At 36.7% G+C, this 27,717-nt stretch overlaps 1 protein-coding gene across 1 annotated transcript in view; it reads left to right on the plus strand.

Moving 5' to 3' along the window:
* Window positions 1-27,717, plus strand: part of TOMM70 (translocase of outer mitochondrial membrane 70) — a 51,132-nt gene that overhangs the window by 837 nt on the left and 22,578 nt on the right. Inside the window, exons 2-3 of the mRNA XM_004479239.4 lie at window positions 23,999-24,172; window positions 27,311-27,437. Coding sequence (XP_004479296.2) covers window positions 23,999-24,172; window positions 27,311-27,437 — 301 coding nt within the window. The remainder of the gene's footprint in view (window positions 1-23,998; window positions 24,173-27,310; window positions 27,438-27,717) is intronic.

Consider the following 27,717-nt stretch of genomic DNA (forward strand, 5'->3'; position numbering starts at 1 on the left):
TACTGGGCCATGGAGGTGGAACCCAGGGGATGCAGGCTTTCTTTGACAGGTTGTGTGGGTCAGGGGCTTCTCAGAAGTCGGAAGCTGCCATGCGACAGCGAATGGGTTTGGAATATTTATGTCTGGCAGCCTTCGTAAGGAATGGGGTAGCCCGAGGGCGCAGGTTAGCGACTTTCTTTCAGTTTCCTTTTGGTATCAGAAAAACATCTGATTTTCTTCTCAGTGACACAGCATTTATTCCTAATGTTGTAGGTACGGGGAACATTTGCAGACGTGATAAATGCATTTAATTAACTAGTGAAGGAAGCGAAATTCCTTTAGCGATTGGTATGTTGTGATTTGAATTGCTTTGGTGATTTATAATCAATAAGAACCTCTAATAACGAGCCACTCCACGTTTTTTAAGAGATTTGGGGGAAGGGAGCATAGGCAAATACAGTAATTGTTAACAAAAGCAAAAGAATTGATTAGATGGAGATAGATATATCAGAAAGGTTCTAAAAAATAAAATGCTGTCTAATGGTATTTACTTTTTAATAGGAAGTAGTTCTTAAACTTTTTTTAGCTGGAACATCTCTCATTTTTCTGTTTTACCTGGAAACATGCATGATCTAGGTTCTCCGATGTTAGATCAAGCATCTAACCTGAATTTTTACAGGATTTTTTACAGCCTGAATTTTTTTACAGCCTGAATTTTTACAGGATTTCTTAGAATATCTGGTTAGCTGTTTTATATGGTTTTTTAAAACTGACTTTGAAATGACACAATTAAATCCTTTAGGTGTCTGACCTGGCTTTATTTAACAATACTGGGATGGTGTGTGTGTGTATTTTTTCTTCTTTTGGGGTTGTAACTATAGTAGTTCCAGAGTAAATAAGAGAAATCTTTGGTCAGATAAATCCCAATTTGAGAATCACTTGTTTATGTCAAATGCAAGTCATTTCCATTTTATACTCTTAAGGTTGACCTTAATAAGAATAGTCAAATTAGTTTTAAGTGAGATTTTGATGGGAGAAGGAACTAGCATAGTTTAGATTCTACAGTATGTCAGGCATAGTGTTAGACCATGGAAGATCCTGATAATCTTTCTTATGTGAGACAAAACATTGCCTTTAAAAAAGAAAAAAAATAATAATGCAGAATGGATACATTACAGGGTGGTAGAAACACCAACGGACTGTGAGAACTGGGAGATTTGCACTAGCTTTGTTACTTTGGGGAAAGTAATTTTTCCTCCCTGACCTTAATGACATCCCTGTAAAATAAGATTAAAATATTAAATCTCATTTCTTCTAGCATTAGAATGGGCTGCTTAGAGTGATTATCATGGAATTCTTTGCATTAGTTAACACATGATTGTTTTAGTCAGTTTTTTTTTAACAAATCAATTCTATTGATATTAATAAAGCATAAATCTATCCAAAGTGTACAGTCAGTGGTATTCATTATAATCACAGAGTTGTGCATTCATCAGTTCAATCATTTTCAGAGCATTTTCATTATTCCAGTAATAATAATAAAAAGCTCATCACCTCCGTCTCTCTGTACTTTGCCTCCTGTACATAGCTGCTCTTGTTTCCTTCTCTCTAGTTTATCTGTATTTATATTTTGTAAAGACAATTTTATATATGCAAGATTGTGCACCCATATTTGTTTTATATGAGGTTTCACTATGTTATGCAGTCCCATGTTACCTTTTTTAGCTTTCCTTCTAATATTAATGTTCTTAGGCTTTCCCTTTCAACCTCTGGCATACCCATATTATAGTTCTGCTAGTCACAGACAGCCTGATGTGCTCTCACAATTTCTATTCATTTCCCAAAAGTTACAAACAACCTTTTAACCAATTCTGCACATATCAACTTTCCACTCTCTACCCTCATTCTGTTTTCTGGTAACCTGTGTTCTGTTTATTAGTTCCATAACTTAACATAAAATATTTGGTTCATAAAAGCATAATCATGCGTTATTTGTCCTTTTTTGTCTGGTTTGTTTCACTCAATGTAATGTCTACCACGTTCAACCATATGTTCACAACATCGTTTCTTACCACTGCATAATATTCCATCATGTGTATATACCACAGTTTGCTCAGCCATTCATCGGTTGATGAACACCTGGGTTTCCAACTTTTGACAGTCACGATTAAAGCCACCATAAACATCAGTGTACAGATGTCTATTCGTGTCACTCTCGCATCTCTTCTGGGTATATACTTAGTATTGGTATTACCACGTCATATGGCAGGTCTATATTCAACTTCCTTAGGAACTGCCACACAGTCTTCCACAATGACTGTACCATTCTACATTCTCACCAACAGTGAATAAGCATTCCTATCTCTTCACATCTTCTCCAATATTTAGTTTTCTGACTTTAATAGTGGCCAATCTAATGGTGTGAAATGATAACTCATTGTAGTTTTGATTTGTATTTCCCTAATCACTAGTGATGTTGAATATTTTGTTCATGTGTTTCATCTCTATTTTATCTCTTCTTTGGCCAATTGTCATCAAGTCTTTTGCCCATTTTTCAATCAGTTTCTTTTTAGCATTGAGTTGTATGATCTATTTATATATCATGGATATTAAACCCTTATCAGATATGTGACTGCCAAATATTTTCTCCCATTGAATCATATGCCTTTTTTACCCTTTTGATAAGTCCCTTGATGTACAAAAGTATTTAATTTGAGGAGGTCCCATTTTTCTATTTTTTCTTTTTGTTGCTCATGTTTCAGGTATAAGGTATAAGAAAATACTGCCTACCGTAAGATCTTGAAGATGTTTTCCTACATTTTCTTCTAGGAGTTTTATGGTTGTCGCTTTTATAGTTAAGTCCTTGATAAATTTTGAGTTAATTTTTGTATAAGGTGTGAGATATGGGTCTTCTTTCTTTCTTTTGGATATGGCTGTTTAGTTCTCCCAGCCCATTCATTGATTAGACTGTTCTGGCCCAGCCGGATGGGCTTAACAGCCTTGTAAAACAAATCCCTTGACTGTAGATGTAAGGTTCTATTTCTGAGTCCTCAATTCAGTTTCATTGGTCAGTGTTTCTGTCTTTATGCCAGTACCATGCTGCTTTTATGCTAGCTAAGTAATATGCTTTAGTCAGGAAGTGAGAATCCTCCAACTTTTTTTTTTTAAGACATTTTTGGTTGTAAGGACAGAAAGTGGATTGGAGGTTTCTAGGGAAAAGGGGGAGGGGAGGGGAAGTTGTTGATTGGTGGGGGTAGAGAGTGTTAGGAAATTTTGAAATAAAGGAGATTAGGGTCCAGATTGCAGGAAAAATGTAAGTAAAAATGTAATAGATCTTCTTTAAAAAACAGACATTTTTGGTTATTTGGGGCCCCTTACCCTTCTGAATAAATTCGATTATTGGTGTTTACATTTCTGCAAAAAAGGCTTTTGGAATTTTGACTGGGATTGTGTTGAATCTGTAAATCAGCTTGGGTAGAATTGACATCTTAATGATATTTAGTCTTCTAATCCATGAACACTGGACTGTCCTTCCATTTATTTAAATCTTAAGGTTTTTTTAGCATTGTTTTGTAGTTCATTAATACAGGTCCTTTATGTCCTTGGTTAAGTTTGTTCTTAAATACTTGATTTTTTTAGTTGCTATTATGAATGGTATTCTTTTTTTTTTTTTTTTAATTTCCCCCCCTCCCCTGGTTGTCTGTTCTTGGTGTCTGTTTGCTGCGTCTTGTTTCTTTGTCCGCTTCTGTTGTTGTCAGCGGCACCCGCTTCTGTTGTCATCAGCGGCACGGGAAGTGTGGGCGGCGCCATTCCTGGGCAGGCTGCTCTTTCTTTTCACGCTGGGCGGCTTTCCTCACGGGCGCACTCCTTGCGCGTGGGGCTCCCCCACGCGGGGGACACCCTTGCGTGGCACAGCACTCCTTGCGCACATCAGCACTGCGCATGGCCAGCTCCACACGGGTCAAGGAGGCCCGGGGTTTGAACCGCGGACCTCCCATATGGTAGACGGACGCCCTAACCACTGGGCCAAAGTCCGTTTCCCATGAATGGTATTCTTTTTCCTGATTTCTGCCTCAGATTGCACATCAGTAGTATATAGAAATACTATCGGTTTTTGCATATTAATCTTTGTATCCCACCACTTTGCTGAACTTGTCTATTAGTTTTAGTAACTTTGTTGTGGACTTTTTTCAGGATTTACTAGATACAGGATCATATCAGCGATTAGTGAAAGTTTTACTACTTTCTTTCCTATTCCAGTGCCTTTTTTCCCTTTACCTAGCCTTATTACTCTAGCTAGAACTTCTAGCACAGTACTGAATAACAGTGGTGACAGTGGGCATCCTCGTCTTGTTCCTAATGTCAATGGAAAACCTTTCAGTCTTTCACCATAGAGTATAGTGCTAGCTGTAGCTAGCTTTTTCATATATGCACTTTATCATATTGAGAAAGCTTCCTTCTATTCCTATCTTTTGGAGTGTTTTATCAAGAAAGGGTGCTGTGTTTTCCCATATACCTTTTCTCCATCAATCAAGAGGATCATGTGATTTTTCTTCAGTTTATCAGTGTGGTTTTTTACACCACTTGAATTTCTTGTGTTGAACCACCCTTGCGTACCTGGGGTAAAACCCACTTAATCATGGTAGATAATTCTTTTAATGCACTTTTGGATTCGGTTTGCAAATGTTTTGTTTAGGATTTTTGCATCTGTATTCATTAGAGATATTGGTCTTTAATTTTCTTTTTTTTTGTAGTATCTTTATCTCATTTTGGTATTAGGGTGATGTTGCCTCCATAGAATGAGGTTGGAGGTGTTCTTTCCTTTTAAATTTTTTGGAAGAGCTTGAGCAAAATTGGTATGAGGTCATCTTTGAGTGATTGGTTTAATTCACTGTGAAGCCATCCAGTCCCTTTCATTTTGGGAGGTTTTGATGACAGCTTCATTCTGTTAATCAGAGAAAGTGTTTTGTGTAATTTCAATCTTTTAAAATTTATTAAGACTCTTCTTGTGACCTGCTCTGTTGCCCATCTTAGAGAAGAATCCATGAGCATTTGAAAGGATTGTATATCCTGATGTTCTGGGACGCAGTGCTCTATAGATATCAGTAGGTCTAGTTCATTTATCATATTATTCAAGCTCTGTTTCTTTATCCTCTGTCCAGATGTTCTACCAATACTGAGAGTGGTGTATTGAAGTCTCCAGATATTATTGTGGAGACAGCTTTCTTTTTCTCCCTTCAGCTTTGCAGTGTGTGCCTTATGCATCTTGGGACACTCAAGTTAGATGCATAAATATTTAGAACAGCTATTTCTTGGTGAATTGCCTCTCTTTTTATTAGTATATAATGACCTTCTTCATTCCTTATAACAGTTTTGCATTTAAAATCTATTTTGTCCAATATAAGTTTCGCTACTCCAACTCATTTTTTGGTTGCTATTTGTGTGGAAATCTTTTTCCAACCTTTCACTTTTGACCTAATGTGACCTTATCACTGAGGTGAGTTTCTTATGGACAGCACAGAGATGGCTCATTTTTTTTCCCCACTCAAACTGTTTATGTCTTTTGATTAGGGAGTTCAAACCATTAACATTCAATGTTGTAACTGTAAAAGGCATTACTGACTTCATCTATTTTGTCCTTTGGCTTTCTGTTGTCCTATCATACTATTGTCTATTTTTTATTTAATTTGCCCTTCTTAATAATCTTCAGTCTTCACTCTTGAAGTCTCTCAACCTTGTTTTTTACTTTCAGGCTGCAGCACTCCCTTTAGTATTTCTTGTAATTTGAGTCTTTTGGTAACATAGTCTATCAGTTTTTGTTTGTCTGTGAAAACTTTGAACTCACCCTCATTTTTCAAGGACACTTTTGCCAAATACAGAATTCTTGTTTGACAGTTTTTCTCATTCAGTTCTTTTAAATACATCATACCAGTTTCTTTTCTCTTCCATGGTTTCTGATTAGAAATTGACAGTTAAACTTATTGAGGTTCCCTTGTATGTGATACTTTGCTTTTCTCCTGCTGCTTTCAGAATCCTCTCTATCCTTGATACTTGTCATTCTGTATAGTAAGTTTCTCAAGGTAGGTCTGTTCAGATTCATTCTCTTTGGAGTGTGTTGTCCTTCTTGGATATTTATGTCTTTCATAACGGTTGGGAAGTTTTCAGTCATTATTTTCTCAAATATTCTTCTCCTTTTCCATTCTCTTCCCCTTCTGGGACACCAATAATGCATATGTTTGTGCATTTTGCATTGTCATTCAATTTCCTGAGGCCCTTTTCCATTTTTTCCATTCTCTTCTCTTTCTGTTCTCCTTTCTTTTCCAGTTCAGATGTTCTGTCTTCAAATCACTAATTCTGTTTTCGAATGATTCAAATCTGCACTTATATGCCTTTAATGTATTTTTAATCTCATCCATCGTTTCTTTCATTCACATAAGGTCTGTTACTTTTCTTTGAGGGCTCTCAAATTGTTGTTTATGCTCACCCAGTGTCTTTTTTCTTTTTTTTTTTTTTAATACTGAAGCGTATCATTCATTCATAAACATTCATAAACAGTAAATGTATAGTAATAGTTGTGAACTTACAAATCAAACATACATAACCATACAGGAGTATCATACCTCCCCCTACCACCAATGCCTTACATTTTCGTGAAACATTTTTAACTAATGATTTTTTAAGAGCATCCTGAAAATATTACTACTGACCAAAGTATCTTACATTTGGTGTATTCTTCCCTGAACCTACCCTATTATTACTATTATTTTATCATTTATGCATATACATAAACAGTACGTGTATAGTAAAAGTTGTGAACTTACAAAGCAAACATGTTTGACATCATACATCAACCCACCACCAACCCCGGCATTGTTGTGAGACATTTATTACAAATTATGAAAGCATATTATTGTGGAAAGTAGACTTGGCCCAGTGGTTAGGGCGTCCATCTACCACATGGGAGGTCCGCGGTTCAAACCCCGGGCCTCCTTGACCCGTGTGGAGCTGGCCCATGTGCAGTGCTGATGCACGCAAGGAGTGCCCTGCCACGTAGGGGAGCCCCACACACAAGAAGTGCACCCCATAAGGAGAGCCACCCAGCACAAAAGAAAGTGCAGCCTGCTCAAGAATGGCGCTGCACACACGGAGAGCTGACACAACAAGATGATGCAACAAAAAGAAACACATTCCTGGTGCTGCTGCTGCCAGGGATAGAAGCGGTCACAGAAGAACACACAGTGAATGGAAACAGAGAGCAGACAACTGGGGAAGGGGAGAGAGAAATAACAAATCTTTAAAAAGAAAAAAAAAGAAAGCATATTGTTGAAATCTTACTACTAACTCTAGTCCATATCTTATATTTGGTTTATTTTCCCCCAACCCAACCTATTATTATTTTTTTAAATATATTTTTATTACACAGGTTGTGAACTTACAAACCAATCAGGCACATGTACAGAATTCCCATACAATAGCCCTCTATCAAAACACCACAATATAGTGAAACATTTGTTACAGATTTGAGATAATATCATCGAGCGTACATTAAGTAAACTTTTTCCATATACCCCGTTATCAACACAGTAAATCTTTGGCATAGATGCATGAATATTATATTATTGCTGTTAACCATGGTCCATAGGTTACTCCAGTTGTAGTTTTCCCACGCTTTTCCACATTCCCGCCATCCTGCAATAATGATGTACATCTGCTCTGGCTCACTAGGACGCTTTTGCATCTGCACCATCAACCATAATTTTCATCCACCTCTGTTTTACTGTGTTATTCAGTCCGTAATCCATGGATATCCAGTTCTCCCAGCACCATTTGTTGAAAGGACTGTTCTGTCCCAGCTGGATATGTTTGACAGGCTTGTCAAAAATCACTTTACCATATATATGAGAGTCTGTTTCTGAACCTTCAGTTTGGTTCCACTAGTCTATATGTCTCTCTTATACCAGTACTGTGCTGTTTTTACCACTGTAACTAGGTAATATGATTTAAAGTCCAGAAGTAAGAGTCCTCCAACTTCGCTTTTCTTTTATAAGATTTTTCTGGCTATTCAGAACCCCTTACCCTTCCAAATAAATTGGATATTTGTGTTTTCCATTTATTTTAAAAATGCTGGTGGCATTTTTATGGGGTTGCATTGAATGTGTATCAATTTGGGCAGAATTGATACCTTAGATTTAGTCTTCCAATCCATGAACATGGAATGTTTTTCCAATTATTTAGGACTTTTTAAATTTTCTTTTAACAAGTGCTTTACATTGTTAGTTAAGTTTATTCCTAAATATTTGATTCTATTGTAAATGGAATATTTTTTCCTGACTTCTTCCTCAGAATTTTCTCAAATTCTTTGTGCTCATCCACCATCTTCTTAATATCCTTAATCTCTTCAGCCATCTCATTGAATTTATTAAGGAGATTTGTTTGAACTTCTATAATTAGTTTCAACTCCTTCATGTTTTCTGGCTTACTAGATGAACTGCCCCATAGCACGAGCTGACTCTAGGAGCTCCTTACTCTGCCACCATCTTGCTGGTTGTCAGTCACCCAGTGTCTTTTTAATATCCTTTGTCTCTTTAGTCATATTTTCTTTCACTTTTTTGGTTTGATTTAGGAAAGTTGTGGAATTATCATTGATTGTCTTAAATCCTGTATCTCCTCTGGATATTTGGTTTGTTCCTTTGGCAGGGCCATCTCTTCCTGTTTTCTGTATGACTTGTAATTTTTTGCTGATGTCTAGGCATCTGAATTTACTCTGATGGCCAGTTTCTCTGTCTTGCCCATTTTTTTTTTTTAACAGCTCTTTGATAATTGGTTCAACTTTTACTGTCTTCAGAATTGCCCAGCCTAACTCTCCTAGGAATTAGTATACAGAGAAAACCAAAAGCAGTTTTTCCCGTGCAATTTCCAGACCAGACAGCAGATGGGGCCCATTAATGCACCTTTCCGCAGAGGTGTTCAATTTCTGTTTTCCTTTGTTTTGGTCTGGCCACAGCTGCTATTCTAAGTGGACTCTGCTGGCTGAATTCACTGAAGAAAAGCACCCGACTCCCTTTCCCTTTTCCTTTTCCCTTGTAACACCTGACAGGAAAGAAGATATCTGTTCCCCTCTCAGTCAGCTGCAGTGACCCAAGTTAAAAATCTTGGGGGCGGGGGAGGGGCGCCCTTCCCCGCCTCCACAGGATGAGGGGGTGAGGGGATGAGGGGAAGGTTAGTAACTCATAGTTATTATTTCAGGTTCTTTGTCTATCTGCCCCTCACCCTCCTAGGAGTTGTGTAGCACTATCCCTTTATGCTCACCCCTCAATGCAGGTTGTTTGGACAGCTTTTGGCTCTTTCTCCTTTGTTTTTGTGAGAGAGTTGAGCCCTGCCTGCCTAGTCTGATGCCATCTCCCCACATGGTCAATTTTAAATGTCTGAAATTGGTCATTTCTATTTAATTTGTTAGTTTTAATCACGAATATAATGGATAAAGGAGAAATAATAAAACTTCTCAATTCTATTATCTTCAAAAGTAAAGAAACCTTCTATACGTGATAAAAGGTTTTGTCTAAACATTACTTCAGTTCACCCCAGGGATCCTGTTTTGTACTGAATAGAATTTAGCAACTTACCTTTCAGATTATAGATTATAGATTTCCTTAAATCCACTTTTCAGTTTAATATTGCCTGAGTCAACACTTGTGATGATCTTTAAATTCCATAGTTTATTGCAGTTTTATCAGAATAACTTTTTTATTCATCTGTCATTAAAAATTAGACGTTAAGATTGAATTCCATGAGTAACTTGAACTTCATTAAAATGATTTATTTTTTAATTTTTTTAATTAGAGAAGTGAGCTTGCAAAACAATGTGTATAATGTCAGAATTTCCCTACATCCCCCCTCCACCAACACCTTGCATTGTTTGGAATATAAAATGATTTGCTTTGATCCAAAATAAAATGGGTAAAACACTTGCACAAACCATTTTTTGCCTCATGGAATTTGTGGGCTGTAGCTGTAATCTTGTGTATTTGCCAAAATTTGTATCTTAGCTACTGTTGATCAATAAATACTTGAAAGCCTATCCTAGTCTTTATATATATTTATATATATAGTTTAGCCCTCTGAATTACTAACTAGCAGACTACCTTAATATAACTGACTGCTAATAATTTATGTATTCCGTATGGTTGGAGAATTTTGTATATATTTAGGTAGCACTTTTAAATTGGCAATTTCAGTGGGTTTTGTAAGTAGGGGAGAAGCATTTGTTTCAGCCGATGGAAAAATTGAGCAATGGCTATATATATACTTCTATATATATTTTGTATGTGTGTGTATGTGGAACCTGTGACCAGAGATTGAACTTGCAACCTCATATGTGGGAAGCTGGCACACAACCACTGAGCCACATTGGCTTCCCTGATTTGGTTTTATCATTTTTTTGCTTGTTGCTTTTGTTATTTTTTCAGGAGGCACTGGACCTGAACCTGGGAGCTTCTGTGTGGGAGGTAGGCACTCAACCACATCTGCTTCCAGCTATAATTTTTAAGGGAATGAAGTAGTGGAGAAAAGTTGTCTGTTAAGGGTTGCATGTCAGTGAATAGTGGTTTTTGTTGGTTAATATTTGCCTTAATGTAAAAAAAACTAATCAGTTCATTAGAAGAGTTTTACATAGGTGATGGCTGGTCAGAGTGGTGATGGAGGGAAGTTGGAAAGGATGGTTAGTGTTACTGCTCCATAATCAGGGCAAGAGATGAAAAGACCTGAACTGGGGGACAGAGTAACACTGATGAAATGAATGGAATTTATCCAGGAGAGATTTTGAAGGTAACATCAGCATGACTTAGTTATTTTCTGTTACAGTCTGGTGAAGTCCCAAAATTCCACTTGGCAAATGTCAAGGATTATGGCCAAAGAAGATACATAAAGGGAAAAATAAATAGAGAATGCCCCCTCCCCCCAAAAAATTAGCATAGAATGAACTAATAGATTTTCATGTGTAGTATATGCAATATCCAATTTATATATTACTCCAGAGATAACAAAAATTTGTAAAGCAAAATTGAAAAACATTCATGCTTTTTTTAATAATGGAAATTTTAGGGTATCACTAAAGACATCACAATTTGTAGCTTTTGAGTTTGAAGTACTTAAAAGTTTAATCATATTCCATTTTGAGCCATAATAAAATCTGTTATGCAAGTTTGATTCAATAATTTTTTTTTGAATTTCCTTTATTTTATTAATTTTATTTCAAATTCACAAAAATGAAAGAACAGAACAAGGCAGATCAGCAAGTTATGGAAATATTACTCCTAGAAAGTTCTTCTTCAGGCACTTTCATCTAATTCCAACTGTTAACTCAGTTATTCCTCTAGTATTCAGAAAGATACACAGATGAACACAGGAACATAGTCAAGACCTCCTTTTAATTAAAAAAAAAAATGCTTGATTGTATTCATAGATCACAAAACCAAGCCCTATATTCTTTTTTTTACATTTAAAATTAATATAATACCAACTTTGCTATCATTACAAAAACATTACAATGTTAGCTGTAGTCCATAAATTACATTAGTTATCTTTTTCCCATGTATCACCACATTCTTTACATCCTATAGTAGAACATTCTTCTACATTTATATCATTAACCACAGTCCTGGTCTACTTCTAAAATCATTGCTTTACATTCCCAATATTATCTTCCAGCTGTTCTCCAACTAATATTAATCTTCCTAGACTACTTGTTTCAGTCACAATCACATCCATAAATTTTGTTACACTCGATATAATGTGTCATCAAGTCCAACCATTTACACTTATATTTGATCTTATTAAACTTTCTACATACATCCAGTATTTTCTCCTCTTCATCCCACATTCCATCTCCCACCAATGTATACTTCATAGTACAACTCCATAAGTAATCATTGAGTTTACTTTGTATCAGTGAGCCCATACAATGTTAGTCCTTTTGTCTCTGGCTTATTTCACCCACCATAACATGTTCAGAGTTCCTCCATGTTGTCATGTGCTTTCCCAATTGATTTCTTCTTAAAGCTGTGTAATATTTCATCGTATGAATATGCTACATCTTATTTATCCATTCATTGGTTGACATTTAGGTTGTTTCCATCTAAATATTAATACCACTATGAAAATCAGAGTGCAAATACCTGTTTGTGTCCTTGCTTTCAGTTTTTCTGAATATATTCCTAGTAGCAAGATTGCTGGACATGTGGCAATTATATATTAAGTCTCCTGAGGAACTGCCAGATCATCTTCCATAGAGGTTGCACCATTTTACAGTCCCACCAGCAGTGAAGGAGTATTCTATTTCTCCACAACCTCTCCAGCACATGAAGTTTTCTGTCCTTTTTTTTTCTTTTTTCTTTTTTTTTGTGGTATCAGAGATTGAACTCAGGACCTTGTATGTGAGCGGCAGGCACTCAACCACTGAAGTACATCCACTCCCCTTCTGTCCTTTTAATAATAGCTGTTCTGTATGATGTGGGACAATATCTCATTGTAGTTTTGATCTGCATTTCCCTAATAGCTAGTGATCTTGGACATATTTTCATGTGACTTTTGGCCATTTGTATTTCCACTTTGGAAAAGTACCTAAGTTCGTTTGCCCAATTTTTACTGGGGTTGCTTGTCATATTTTCATTAAGTTGTATGATCTCTTTATATAACATGGAGATCAATCCCTTATCAGTTATAAGGTTTCTGAAGATTTTTTTCTCACTGGTTTTTTTATCTGGTTTTTTATCTTTTTTTTTTGCCTTTTAATTTTTTTTATTTTTGCCATATAATAAACTTTTTTTATAGAGAAGTTTTTGCACCGAAGTTACATTGAAAGTATGGGGGATTCCCATGTTTCCCACTCCTCCCCCTCCCACATTTCCCCCTATTAATAACATTGTGGTACATTTGTTAAACTTGATGAACAAATATTGAAGCATTGCTACTAACCATGGTCCATAGTTTACATTGTGGCTTACACTTTTCACTGTATAGTTTTACAGGATTTGACAAAATGTATAATGGACTGTATCCATCGTTGCAATATCATACAAAACAATTCTTATTTTTCCCTCCCCCTCGCCTCAGAACTTCTGATAGTCACTACCTTTATATCAATATTACAAGTTCTTCTATTACAACAATAATAATAAGTCTACTTCCATCCATGATTGCATTCTCCCCTTCTATTTGTTTGTTCCTCTGTCTTAATGATTTGGGGATGGTGATGCCTGCTCTGCTTCTGATTGAGAGGGGGGCTGGATCTTATGGGGCAGATGAAAGGAACTGTTTTGCTTGTAGTCGTAGATAACTCTGTTTTTTTGGAATGGGATTGTCCATCTTGACAGGGTCTTTTGAAGAACAGAAGTATTTAATTTTGAGGCAACCCCGTTTATTTTTTCTCTTGTTTCTTGAGCTTTGGTTTTAAGGCCCAAGAAACCACCACCAACCACAAGATCTTGAAGATGTTTCCCTATATTTTCTTCTAAGAGTGTCAGGGTTCTAGATTTTATATATAGGTCCTTGATCCATTCTGAATTTTTATATAAGGTATGAGATAAGGGTCCTCTTTCTGTCTCTGAGGTATAGAGAACCATTTCTCGCAGGACCATTTGTAGAAATAGGCTGGCTGTTTGACCCCGTTGAGTGGGTTTGACACCCTTGTCAAAAATCACTCCATAGTTGTGAGGGTCTATTTCTGAACTCTCAGTTTGATTCCATTGGTCATCTCTCTGTCTTTATGCCAGTACCATGCTGTTTTACCACTATAGCTGGATAATAACACTTTCAAGTCTGGAAGTGAGAGTCCTCCAACTTCGTTCTTCTTTTTAAGGGTATTTTTGGCTATTCAGGGGCCCTTACCCTTCCAGATAAATTTGGTGATAGGCTTTTCCAATTCTACAAAGAAGGACATTGGAATTTTTATCAGGATTATGTTAAATCTGTAGATCAGATTGTGTAGAATTGAGGTCTTAATGATTCCATTGCATGAACATGGAATATCCTTAAGTTTATTTAATTAGATCATCAGTGGTTTCTTTTAATAATGTATTTTAGTTTTCTGAATACAGGTCCTTTATGTCCTTGGTTAAATTTATTCCTAAATATTTCATTTTTTTAGTTACTATTTTAAGTGAAATTTTTTCTGACTTCCTCCTCAGTGTGCTCATTAGTAGTGTATAGAAATGCTATTGATTTTTGCATATTAATCATGTATCCTGCCACATTTCTGAAATTGTAGGTTCTAATAGTTTCACTGTGGAATTTTTGGGATTTTCTAAGTACAGGTTCATGTCATCAGCAAATAGTGAAATTTTTACTATTTCCTCTTCTATGTGGGTGCCTTTTATTTCTTTTTCTACCCTAATTAGTCTAGCTAGAACATCTACCACAATATTGAATACCAGTGGGGAGAGTGGGCATCCTTTTCTTGTTCCCAATCTCAGTGGGAAAGCTTTTAGTCTTTCACCTTTAAGTACAATGTTAGCTGTGGGTTTTTCAAATATGCACTTTATCATATTGAGAAAGTTCCCTTCTATTCCTGTCTTTTGATGTGTTTTTTATCAAGAAAGAACATTGTATTTTGTCAAATGTCTTTTCTGCACCAATTGAAATGATCGTGTGATTTTTCTTCTTCAGTTTATTAATGTGCTGTATTACACTGATTTATTATGTTGAACTATCCTTGCATACCTGGTATAAAGCCCACTTGATTGGGATGTGTAATTTTTTTATGAGTTTTTGATTAGCAAGTATTTTGAGGATTTTTGCATCCATGTTCATTAAAGAAATTGGTCTGTAATTTGGTAATTTTTTAAAATTTAGTGAATTACAGATTTTAAAAGTTGGAAGCATTCTTTGAAGACCACCTTATCCACACATGGCTTCTCAATTTGTGGTCCTGATTTATCATAAGGGACCACTGCACCCACACAAATATCCTGGCTACACAAATGTCTTAGGTATTTGTTTTTTTCAAACAACTTGTGATTTTTTTTTTTTAATTTTAAATTTAAAAGCATTATCGACTCCAGAGCAGTTTTATATACAGGTTTTTTTGTTCATTTAGTAATCAAATATACACTTATTCTAGTGTTCAAATTTCTTTTAAATGTTCCACAGAGGTCATCCAACATGAAATGACTAGGACCCATTAGTCTAATCCAGGCCCCTAGAATGTGAAGGGGAAAATGTACATAAACATTTTAGCAAAGAAACAGAGGACTGAGTAACTTACTGTTATTAGTCATCTTCTTTGAAATGAAATCATTTTCTTCCCCAAATGATCTCTGTTTCCAGACATTTTTGAAAAGTCAGGGTCACCAATGACATTCCTGTATAATTAAGTACAGTGAACACCCTTCAGTCTTTATCTAAGCTTGATCAACTTGGCATATTTCACTTTTGCCTCTCCTAATATAACTTTGACTGTGGCTTCAGAGAGTCCACATTTTCCTGATTTTTCCCCCCTAAGTTCCTGATTACCTCACTTACAGATTCTTCTGTCTGTTTTCTGGGCCTTTTCTCTGCTTCTTCCTTATATTTTGGTGACCCTCCTTCTATCATAGGCCTCTTACGGTACACACATTTTCCTGGATACTTGCTTGCCCTCCAGCAGTTTCACTTTATGCTTATATATTCCAATTTATTTTCTCCAGCCTAGACCTTTCAGGAGTCGCAAAGTTAAAGAGAGGTTCACTTTACTACCTCGTAAGTATTTTATGCTGAGACTCCTATGCCTCCTCATCCAGTTTCACAAGCGAGAAAATTAGATATTGTCTCTTAATACAACTAATCTATAAACACATCCAGAAAAATCTGCTTCATAAATAAATGTCTTACATATCTGACTATTCCATTCCCACTGCTACTACCCTGGTTTAGGATGCCATTATTTTTTGGCTAAATAACTTAGACTCTCTCCATTAGTAGTTTTCCATTCATATTCTTCATAAAACATGGTCATAGACAAAGTTTGAATCCTGCCTTGGGCAAGTGTCTCAATCTCTGGGCTTTCCTTTTATATGTAAAATGGGAGTAATAATAGTATTTACCCCATATCTCCAATATTGTACTCTTTTAACAATTTCTCAAAAATAATTTGGACTCTTGCTGATATTTGTTTATTCATTAACTTCAAGATTCCCTATGAGATTTGACTCCAAATATTTTTTCAATTTTGCCAGAAACCGGTGGGGGCGAGTCCAGGGGCCTGTGGGAAGAAGCAGGGGTAGGGGCAGGAGTCGAGAGAAGAATGGCGGCAAGACAGGGTTCTGATCAAGCCTCGTTTATTGGGGGTAGAACATGGGAATATATAGAGAGGGAAGGGAACGTGTACATAGGTGATAGGCTGGTCTTGTGGGTGGTAGACGTCCAAGGAGGGGATTGGCTGACAGTTCGCACCGGTCTGCGGAGTTTCGCGCCTTGGGCATGCGTATTGCTGTGGTCACCTGACTAGTGGCGGGAGGGGGAGAACAAAGAAGCAGGGAGGAGAAGAATAAGGAAATGACAGGGCAGATTTGTGAACTCCACCATGTTGTGAGAGGCTGTAAACAGACCTCACAGCGGGTGGCTCCCCACACAATTTATTTAGCAGAATGACCCTTAGCTAGTTGATTATACTCTACTAGACAATCATTCTCTCTGATGAAATGAAACTTATTCAAATCCTGAATGGATTTTAATATTGAATAGATTATTTAAAATTTTTTATTTTGAAGTACATTTTGATTGCGTGACTTGTAGGCAGAAGTCAATGACTTTTTTTCATAACATATGTTCTTACCAGTATTGGCAAAGTTTAAATTTATGTCCACTTGCCTCTGAAAATTAAATACATAGTACCTAATCTTTGAAACTGTTTTATTTTAGGAAGAGATTAGTATTCTTTGGACCTGCTAAAGTAACATCTACAAATCCAGAGTGGCAGAAATAGAATAACAGGGAGTCTTGTGTGTAGGCTCTAGTAGTGGAATGTTATTGGAGGTTGCAGGGCAGTGATGTGGTCCAGGCTTATTTCTTTAAAAAATCTTCTATATATTAGAAATTAATTTTTTTAAAATACTGAGGGGAAAAAAAAGCATTTTCACAGTTAGAATTTTAGTGTGAAATGTTAGGCAATGTTTAGAACCTTGAAAATACTACCAAGACCAAAAATTATTTCCCGTAACATGAAATGCCTTTATAGTCTTTTAAATCTCCCTAGTAGCTTTTGAATATGCAAGTAGAGCACATAAAAATATATTGGTGTTTCAGGATGTTCCCATTATGTTTTAGATCTGTATGTCTTCATTTTTCATTTATAAAAATATGCTTTCAGAATTGTTTGGGGGTTTATATTTCAACTTCAACCTTTAATTCTGAAAATTCTTAGCAGTATGGCTTGAGAAAGTAGAATGAGGGAGGAAAGTAACTTAAACTCAGTGCTGTGCAAAACAGTTTGGTGGTTCCTCAGAAAATTAAATATAGAATTACCATATGATTGGCAATTCCACTTCTAGGTATATACCCAAAAGAAATGAAAGCAGGGACTCAAAAAGATAACTGCACACTTATATTCATAGTGGCATTATTCACAATTGCCAAAAGATGGGCACAACCCAAGTGTCCATTAACAGATGAATGGATAAACATGTGGTATATAGATACAATGGAATATTATTTGGCCGTAAAAAGGAATGATATTTTGACACATAGGACACGTGGACGAATCTTGAAGACATCATTCTGAGTGAAATAAGCCAGAAATAAAAGGACAAATATACTGTATGATCTCATTGATAGGAAATAATTAGAATAAGCAAATTTTATAGAGTCAAAAACTAGAATACAGGTTGCCAGGGGCGGTTGGGGTTAGGGAATAGGGATTAATGGCACATCTTTTGTGTGAGATGGTGGAAGAGTTTTGGTAATGGGTGATGGTGATAGTAGCACAACATTGTGAATGTAAGAAGCACCACTGAATTATGTATTTGAATGTGGTTAAAAGGAGAAATTGTAAGTTGTCCAGAATAAAACATTTTTTTAAAAAGGGCTGTATAAAACTGAATTCTAATATAAACTATGGACTAGTTACTAGTATAAATATAATAGTATTGTTTTCATCAGTTGTAAGAAAGGTACCACATTAATGCAAAGTATTAATAATTGGGAAAACTGCATGGGTGGTGTGTGGGAACTTTGAATTTTCTACATGATTTTTCTGTAGACCTACAACTTCTGTAATACATATATGTGTTTATATACTTATTTTTTTTTAAAAAGCAATGCAAAGGATTCCTGTGAGATGAAATTAAAATCCCCTCTATTATAAAGAATATATAGTATATTTTCTAATTCAGACTTTTTTCTCTGGTGAACTTGTTTTAATTTCTGCCAGTTTTTTGGCCCCTATGTCTAATTTCTGACATAAGAGAAGACTGGTATTGATTGAAAAAGTTCTTTCTCTGCACTTTTATTGATGAGGGGGAGCAGTTGGGCAGAAAGTAATAGGAGTTGGGGTATGTGAGCAAAAGGTGATAGAGGATGTTAACCCAGAAAATTCCTTACCCCACATTGTGCTGCTGAATGTTGTTACTTTCTGGGGCAACAGTGAAGAAGCACTGGAAAAAAATTTGAAATTTGGTTATTTGTGGTGTTTCATTTTTCTGCAGTATAGTAAGGGAAGGAAACTAAGCAGTCATAAACAGTTAATGAGTTCGTGGTATAGGCACATTTTTTTAAAAAAAACTGTTACAAAGCTTGACTAAATAGAAGGAAATAGTTCCTTGAGAGATTCTCTTGGTTGGTTTTAGGGTGATTTAGGCTTTACTTATTACAGATAAAAAAGAGTATCCTCTCCTAGTCTGTGTGATATCATTTAGGCTTAGACTTCTCAGGCTGGAATTTCATTGCCTGTTTGTGCTAATGAAACAAGGTTATTTATTCTGCCATGAGATCGTCCTTTTTGTTTAATCTGAAAATCTTTAATAAAATTCCAAATAATTCTACAGTATGTTTGGAGTCAACATACTTCTCACATGCATTTAACATGCCACATGCTACATATCTACATAAAGGAGACGGTCCCTAGTGTTTCAGCATATTCTCACTGACATAGAAACATTGTAAATTTATTGTAAGAAATTGAAATATTTTCCTTTTTTAAAATGTAATGTCAAATAACTTAGGGGAAGCAGACTTGGCCCAGTGGACAGGGCATCTATCTACCACATGGAAGGTCCGCGGTTCAAACCCTGGGCCTCCTTGACCCTTGCAGAGCTGACCCACGCTGACCCACGCGCAGTGCTGATGCGCTCAAGGAGTGCCGTGCCACGCAGGGGTGTCCCACGCGCAAGGAGTGCACCCTGTAAGGAGAGCCGCCCAGCGCGAAAGAAAGTGCAGCCTGCCCAGGAATGGCGCCGCACACATGGAGAGTTGACACAGCAAGATGACGCAACAAAAAGAAACACAGATTCCCGTGCAGCTGACAACAACAGAAGCGGACAAAAAGAACACACAGCAAATGGACACTGAGAATAGAAAACTGGGGTGGGGGAGGGGGGAAGGGGAGAGAAATAAATAAAATAAATCTTTAAAAAAAAAAAAGAAAGAATTTAGTTTCTCTATTTCCAAGTTTTTTTAGACCCAAAGGTTTGTGATTATTATGTCTTACTGGCAGATTGTATCTTTTATCAGTATAAACTAACCTTCGTTCCACTGGATGCTTTTAAGTGACATTTTGTCTGATATTTGTCTTCTATAGATTTTTCAACCTTTCTATCTCATTTTGTTTTGGGCCATATACCTTACAGGGACCATGTACTTATTTTTTGTTTTAAACAGTTTGAGAATTTGTCTTTTAATATGGGGATTTAACTTATTCACATTATTGTTATTATTGGCATGTTTAGTGTTTCTTGCTGTTTTTACCTGATTTTTCACTCTTCCTTTACCCTCCCCTTCCTATTTTTTGTTGTATTGGTCATCCCACTGTCTTGGTGTTAATTTTTAATGGTTAAGAAGTTGTATTTTTTTATTTCAGTTCTTGTGTTAACCTGAAATGCTATTTTGACCAGGTATAATATTTTAAGTTGTCAGAAAAATCAGCCATGTTATTTAGGTTGGGGACTATGTTTCATGTGGTGTCAATCAATCTGGAGACTGAATTCAACCTTATGGGGTATCAATCAGTCATGCCTACATAGTAAAGTCCCAATAAGAGTTCTGAAAACTGAGACGACGCGTGCTTCCTTGGTTGGCAATACTCCATGTGTATTGTCATATATAGATGCTGGGAGAATAACATATCCTGAGGATGGTGGAAGCTTTGTGTTTGGAAGACTCCCAGACTCTGTCCCATGTGTCTCTTCCTTTGGCCCAGTGTCCTTTCCCTGTAATAAACTAACCGTGATATAATAGCTTCAGTGAGTTCTGTGAGTTTTTCTAGTGAATGATCAAACCTGACAGTGGTTTTAAGAACCCCCCGAACTTGGAGTTGGTGTCAAAGTTAGGGCAATCTTGGAGACTGCTCCCTCTAACTTTGTAATTTTTCAAAACTCATTGTTGTTGTCAGAAGTATAAGGGCAGTCTTGTGTGCTCTAAAATTTTGCAGTTTGGCTAACTCAGGGCACATCTTTTGGAAACAGGTAAGGGCCTGTCACCTCTGGAGTATAGGAGATCGTCTCTCCTTCTGAATGATACAGCCTGTTTAGAACTACTCTAGTCTGAGAGCAGACACGTCTGCTGACTTCTGCTTCTCTGGAATAGAGTGGGAGGTTTTTTAATAATGTAATTTTCCAGCAGTCTCCCTGAGAGCTGTCCCTGAAAGCCCACAACTGCATAAGGGATTCTTAGTTGTTTTCTGGGAATATTTTGTGCCAAGATTTTTCTTTGTTAGTTTAGTATATTTATATTTAGTAAAATATAGTCATATTTAGTAAAATATGATTCCAGGTTGTTACTTATATTTCAAAGAGAAGAATATTATGGCTATTGACATGAAAGTTTTTTTGTTTATTTAGGACTTTGCTTTTCTTAGTCCCTTTCCACATCCCATACACATACATGTTCATTGTTGGCATTGGTTATCTTATCTTATACTTTATAATATTCTGAAATTAGATATGTAGGTGGTTTCCTACAAATCCTTTTATGTACACTATATTCTTAAAAATATAACTATAACTCAGATTAGAGAAGATGGGAAATAAAAAGCAAAATTTAAAAATCAGGAAAGAAAGTGAAGCAAGAGTATGGATGAAAAAAGTAGGTACAAGAAAATGTTGCTATCTTACATTTTCTTTGTGAGTAAGGTACACCCTGAGCCTAAGTTACTTGGCTTTCCCAGCCCCTTTGAATTATTTGTAGTGCAGCTCTTTCTACTTTTGCTTTGTCAGTCCTCATCTATTGGAGATAAATTGAATTCTTCCATAGTCACATAGTTGTTAAAGTCGAATGGTTGCCAAATAGTTAAGTCTGGGCAAAGATGTACCACAAAATTCTTGGATCTAGTGGCAGGAACCTGGATAACTGAATTTTTCTACACTGATACTTCCCAAATCTTAATTGACAGATTTACAACTGTCTACGTGGTTATTAACTACTAACTCTCCTATATTGCACCTATACAGTTTGTTAGTTGGGTCCCTCAGGAAACTAATACTGAGATGGAGGTTTATTGAGGAGTAGTGCTGTAACATACAGGGGTGGAAGCAAGATTGGGTAGCAGAAACCACCAACATGATGCACATAGGATAGGATCTCCCTAATAAGGAGAGCTCCAGAGCAAAGATTATCCAGTAGAGGAGTCCAAAGGGCTGCATGGAATGATTGCGAGCTCAGCTAGGAAGCCAAAGTAGAGCCTGGAAGGTGCTAGACTTCAAAAATAATGGAAAATATTTCAGACTGATTTCTTTTTCTCATGCACTACTGATGTTCAGGAAAGCATATTCATTTGTATTTCTTCCAAGTTTTTGTTAGTTTTGAGAATTTAATTTTTGCACTAGCTTCTGTAACTGTAAAAAACTGATTATCCTTCTAGTTTCATATCCTATGGAAATCCATATCCATTTTTCAAAAGTACTTATAATTCAAAGTGTCATACTCATAAAGCAAGATAATCTAATAAAGAAACTGCTCGCGTAGCTGGACTATTGGGGGTACAGTGTCCTTCCATCTTACACCATATACATAAATAGCTCCAGATAAGTTAAAGATTTACTTTTTAAAGAATAAAAGAACAAATTTTCAGAAAATCTAGGAAATCACATATATAATCTAAGGGCAGTGTATTAGTCTGCCAAAGGGGTGCTGATACCAGAAACTGGTTCGTTTTTTAAAGGGTATTTATTTGGGGTAGGAGCTTATAGATACCAGGCCGTAAGCCTAAGTTACTTCCCTCACCAAAGTCTATTTCACGTGGCTGCTGATGTCTGTGAGGGTTCAGGCTTCCTGGGTTCCTCCCTTCCAGGGTCTTGCTTCTCTCTGAGTTCAAAGTTCCTTTCTTCCCAGGGCTTGCTTCTTCCTGGGCTCAGGGTTCCTCTCTTCCTGGGCTGGCTTCTCTTTCCTCTATGAGCTTACTTCCTGGGGGTCCAGCTTAAGGCTTCAGCATCAGACTCCAACATCAAAAACCCTCAACTCTGTCCTTTGCCATGCCTTTTATCTGTGAGTCCCCACCCACCTAAGGGTGGGGACTGAATGTCCTACTGACACAAGAGGTTTACTTGATTACTTAATCCAATATATATCTCATATGCCTAGGGGAAAAGATCGGTTTACAAACATAATTCAATATTTATTTTTGGAATTCATCAATAATATCAAACTGCTACAGGCAAGAAAACCTTAATCAAGATGGGAAATTTATAAATGGTTTATAAAAAATTTAAACTTGGGAAACGGACTTGGCCCAGTGGATAGGGCCTCCGTCTACCACATGGGAGGTCCGTGGCTCAAACCCCGGGCCTCTCTGACCCGTGTGGGGCTGGCCCATGCACAGTGCTGATGCGCGCAAGGAGTGCCGTGCCACGCAGGGGTGTCCCCCACGTAGGGAAGCCCCAGCGCAAGGAGTGCGCCCCGTAAGGAGAGCCGCCCAGCGCGAAAGAAAGTGTGCAGCCTGCCCAGGAATGGCGCCGCCCACACTTCCCGTGCCACTGACGGCAACAGAAGGGGACAAAGAAACAAGACACAGCAGATAGACACAGAGAACAGACAACCGGGGGGGGGGGATTAAATAAATAAATAAATCTTCAAAAAAAATTTTAACTTGTGTAGCAAAAAGTACCATAAATGAAGTTGATAGGCAAACAATAGATTTGGGTTAAAAATTATAATGAAGATGGCAGAATGTTTCTACTATCCTATACTGTTGACAAACAACCTAATTAATAGAAAAATAGGCAAAACATGAATAAGTGGTTTTTAGAATAAGAAAGTCAAATAGCCAATAAACATGAAAAGATTTTCAGGTTCATTAGTAGTTAGGAAAACGCAAATATTGGAATGTTACTTTATTCCAGGGTCTCTCAGCTTCAGCGCTATTGACATTTTGCACTGCTAATTGTTTGGGCTGGTAATTGTTTGGGCTGTCCTGTGCATTGTTGAATGTTTGGCAGTATCCCTGGCCTCTACCTTCTGGATACCAGTAACACTTCCTCCTGAGTTACAACAATCAAAAATGTCTCCAGGCTATGTCAAATATGCCGTACAGAGTAAAATTACCCCTGGTTGAGAACCACTACTTTTTACCCATTAGATTGGCAAAAATAGAGGGGGAACATGATATTTTAAAGAATTACAGCCTTTTTGGAAAACTATGAGTGTTAAAATAAAAAAAATGTAATAGTCTTTTAACTCATCAGTCCTATTACTAAGAATCTGTCCCACGAAGATATTTATTTGAAGCAGATTGCACTTTAAGCATTCATTCTGTCCTCCCATTTTTCTTATCTCATCGCTATAATCTGAGTCTGTTCCTTAGTATTGATAACTGTTTAATAATTGTCTTCTCTCATTTCAGAACTCTCTTGATAGAGCCCAAGCAGCCAAGAACAAAGGGAACAAATATTTTAAAGCAGGAAAATATGAACAAGCTATTCAGTGCTACACTGAGGCTATCAGTTTGTGCCCTTCAGAAAAGAACGCTGACCTTTCCACATTTTATCAGAACAGAGCAGCTGCCTTTGAACAGTTGGTATGTATTCTAGATTGCTCTTTTCTTTTCCATTTGTTTCTGTTTATTTGCTTCAAGTTCCAATTAATGCCACTCAAACAAATTTGGTAAATGACTTTTTTTAAAGTTGTTTTGAAATTTACAGGATTTTTTTTCCTTTAATTACATAGCTTTTTTTTAAACATGAAAATTTAGTTTACTTACAAATATAATCCAAAGTTGTATTTATTTCAGTTTTTAAAGAATTAGATAATATAGAAAATGAGAGTTTCTTGTTACCCTTTTCTCAACAGTTGAAGGCTCTTTCTTCAACTTTTGTCTCTGTATGTGTGATAGTTGCATATGCAGGGGGAAAAAGGCCAAAGATGAGCTCCTACTCTACATTTTGTTTATGATGTGTTTTTCCATTTGCTGGTATATATTGTGCAGCTGCTCACATAAACACATAGATCTATTTCTGTATCATTCTTACAAAGGCTGTAATATGTAGTAGCCATTTTATGGTTGGGTAAGGGAGAGCACCTACTCTAATAATATAAGAACATGCCTACTTTCCCATATTCTTATGGACTTTGAGTCATATTCATCTTAATTTTTGCCACTCTAGTAGAAGGAAAATACTGTCTTGTTTCAATTTATACTTTTAAGATATAGTTGAATTTGAGACTGTTTTTCCGTGATTATTAGGCATTTGTATTCTGTACATTTATTTGTTCGTTAAATTTTATTGACTGACTCATATATGGAAGATTATTGTGGTATGACCTGGGGCTGTAAAAGTGAACAATATAGGCAATATAAGCATAGAACTCAAGGGTAGTTAAATAATGAGCCATTATTTAACCATTGATAAATGCTTTGAAGAAACATAAGATTCCATTAAAGAGGAATGACTGAGGATGGGATTGGTGCACAAGAGAGAGCAAGAAGAGGGTTTTATAAATAGAGGGAACAGTATATGCAATTGCTCTGAGGCAGGAGCAAGCTTGGAGTCTTTAAAGAAATGTAAAAGTTCCTGGAGCATAGAGAGATAAAATTGGAGAAGCTGCAGGGGCCAGATGAGGCACAGTTTTGTAGTTTAGATTTGATTCTAAGTATACTGGAAAATATTTACGTTTTAAGCAGGGTACAGACATTATCTAAGATTGCTTTCACTTTTTTAGTTAGGCATATATTTTGGAGGGAAGTAAGAGTAGAATCAGGGACCAATTAAGAATGTTACAATAGCCTAGGTAAGACATGAAAGAAAGCTGAAAATTAACAGAACTTGCTATTGCATTGGATGTGAAGGATGAAAGCAAAGGAGGAATTTTAATAATAGTGAGGGGCAAGGAGTGGACAGGACAATGAAGGAGTGAAACACTTAAGTATAGCTGTCCAATAGGCAGCTGAATTAATAAATGTCTATTTTAGGAGAGTGATTTGGGCTAAAAAGATAATTTGGGAGCTGTCCAATTTTAGATGTTGTATAAAGCCAAGGACAATAGATGTGATCACCTAAGAAAAGATGAGGTCTAAATTTTTAGCAGGTAGATGGGAAACCTTTAGAAAAGGAAATTGAGAAGAAACAACCAGCGGGGTAGGTAGAAAACAAATAGGATGGCAACTCTTTGTCAAAGTTTGGCAAAAAAGAGGAGCTGAGTAATGGAACAGAATCAAAGGAAGGTTTTTTTGTGGGTTTTTTTGTGTGTGGGGGGGTTTGTTTTTATTCTTTACTAGAGCGCTGGTAGGTTTACGAAAAATTATGCAGAAAAAAGCATGGAGCTCCCAAATATACATCTGCCCCCACCATTTCTCCCTCTTTTTTTTTTTCCAACTTTTTTTTTTTAAGATTTATTTATTTTATTCCCTCCCCTTCTTCCCCCCCGCCCATCCCCCCACCCTAGTTTTCGGTTCTCTGTGTCTATTTGCTGCATGTTCTTTTGTCTGCTTCCGTTGTTGTCAGAGGCATGGGAATTTGTGTTTCTTCTTTTTTTGTTGCATCACCTTGTGTCAGCTCTCTGTGTGTGCAGAGACATTCCTGAGCAGGCTGCACTTTCTTTCACACTGGTGGCTCTCCTTACGGGGCGCACTCCTTGCGCGTGGGGCTCCCCTACATGGGGGACACCCCTGCGTGGCTCGGCACTCCTTGCACGCATCAGCACTGCACATGGGCCAGCTCCACATGAGTCAAGGAGGCCCAGGGTTTGAACCATGGACCACCCATGTGGTAGGCGGACTCCCTAACCACTGGGCCAAGTCCACTTCCCTCATTTCTCCCTTTTATTAACATTTTAACATGATAATACATTTGATGAAACCTTCTAATTATATTGTTAACTATAGTCCATTGTTTACATAGGGTTCACTCTGTGTTGTGTACTGTTCTATTCTGGTAACATATATACAATCTAAAATTAATCATTTTAGCTGCTTACAAGTACACAATTCAGTGTTTTTAATACATTGAATGTTGGACTACCTTCACCACCTTCCATTACAAAACTTTCCATCATCCAAAACAGAAACTGTACCGATTGAGCATTAACTCCTCATTGCCCACCTCCACCCCTGCCAGCCTGTATTCTAATTTCTGGCTCTATATATTTGCATATTCTAAATGTTTCTTATAAAGGAGATCATACAACATTATCCTTTTGTGTCTGGCTTATTTCATTCAACCTAATGTGTTCTTGAGGGTTTTTAAAAGATGGAAAACCCTAAAGCAAATGTTTTTATGCTCATGGAAATGATTTGGTAGAGAAGCAGATTGATGCAGAGAAGCAGATTGAATGAGGAAGTCCTTAAAGTGGAGAGGGTATGTATTTAGATCACAAATGAAGAACTGAACTTTGATGAAGAGGAGTGCTTCCTCAGTTATAAAAGGAGGCAAGAGGGCGATAGTGTGAGCACATAGAAGCAGGTAGATTTGTAGATTTGGTGGTAGAAAGATGGCCTGTGTATGTCCTTTGCCTCTTTTTTAAAATTAGGTTGCTTTTCTTTTTATTACAGATGTTTATATGAACTTTTGTAATGTATTGTGGATGCTAACTCTTTGTATGATCTTGTGGATATTTTTTTCTACTGTTGGACTCTTTAATAATAGGCCTAAGTTTAGAAAATTGATTTCTGTTGAACAGTCTTTTTAGTGTGACTTTTTTTTAATACTTTCAATTACAGCAAAAATGGAAAGATGTGGCCCAAGATTGTACAAAGGCTGTTGAACTTAATCCCAAATATGTGAAAGCTCTCTTTAGACGTGCAAAAGCCCACGAGAAGCTAGACAATAAGAAGGAATGTTTAGAAGGTGAGGGTATTTTTGTGTTTACATGTGAAAATTACTAAGGACTTTGTAGTCACTGATAAATTTATGAAACTGCCTTGTGAGTAGAGAAATCAGTTAGTTGCATTTAAAAGTTGGACTCTTCCTTAGTTGAAAATTTGCAAGTTTAAATTGAGATCGCTAATACTTTGGTATCGGTATCCCAGCTGTGGGATTAAATGAGTTATTACGGTTTGGAGATTATATACCACACATTTTAAACTTGGCAATTAATAAGTACTGGTGGAAAAAAAAAAAATAAGTA

The sequence above is a fragment of the Dasypus novemcinctus genome, chromosome 4, assembly GCF_030445035.2.
Source record: "Dasypus novemcinctus isolate mDasNov1 chromosome 4, mDasNov1.1.hap2, whole genome shotgun sequence".
NCBI lineage: Eukaryota > Metazoa > Chordata > Mammalia > Cingulata > Dasypodidae > Dasypus > Dasypus novemcinctus.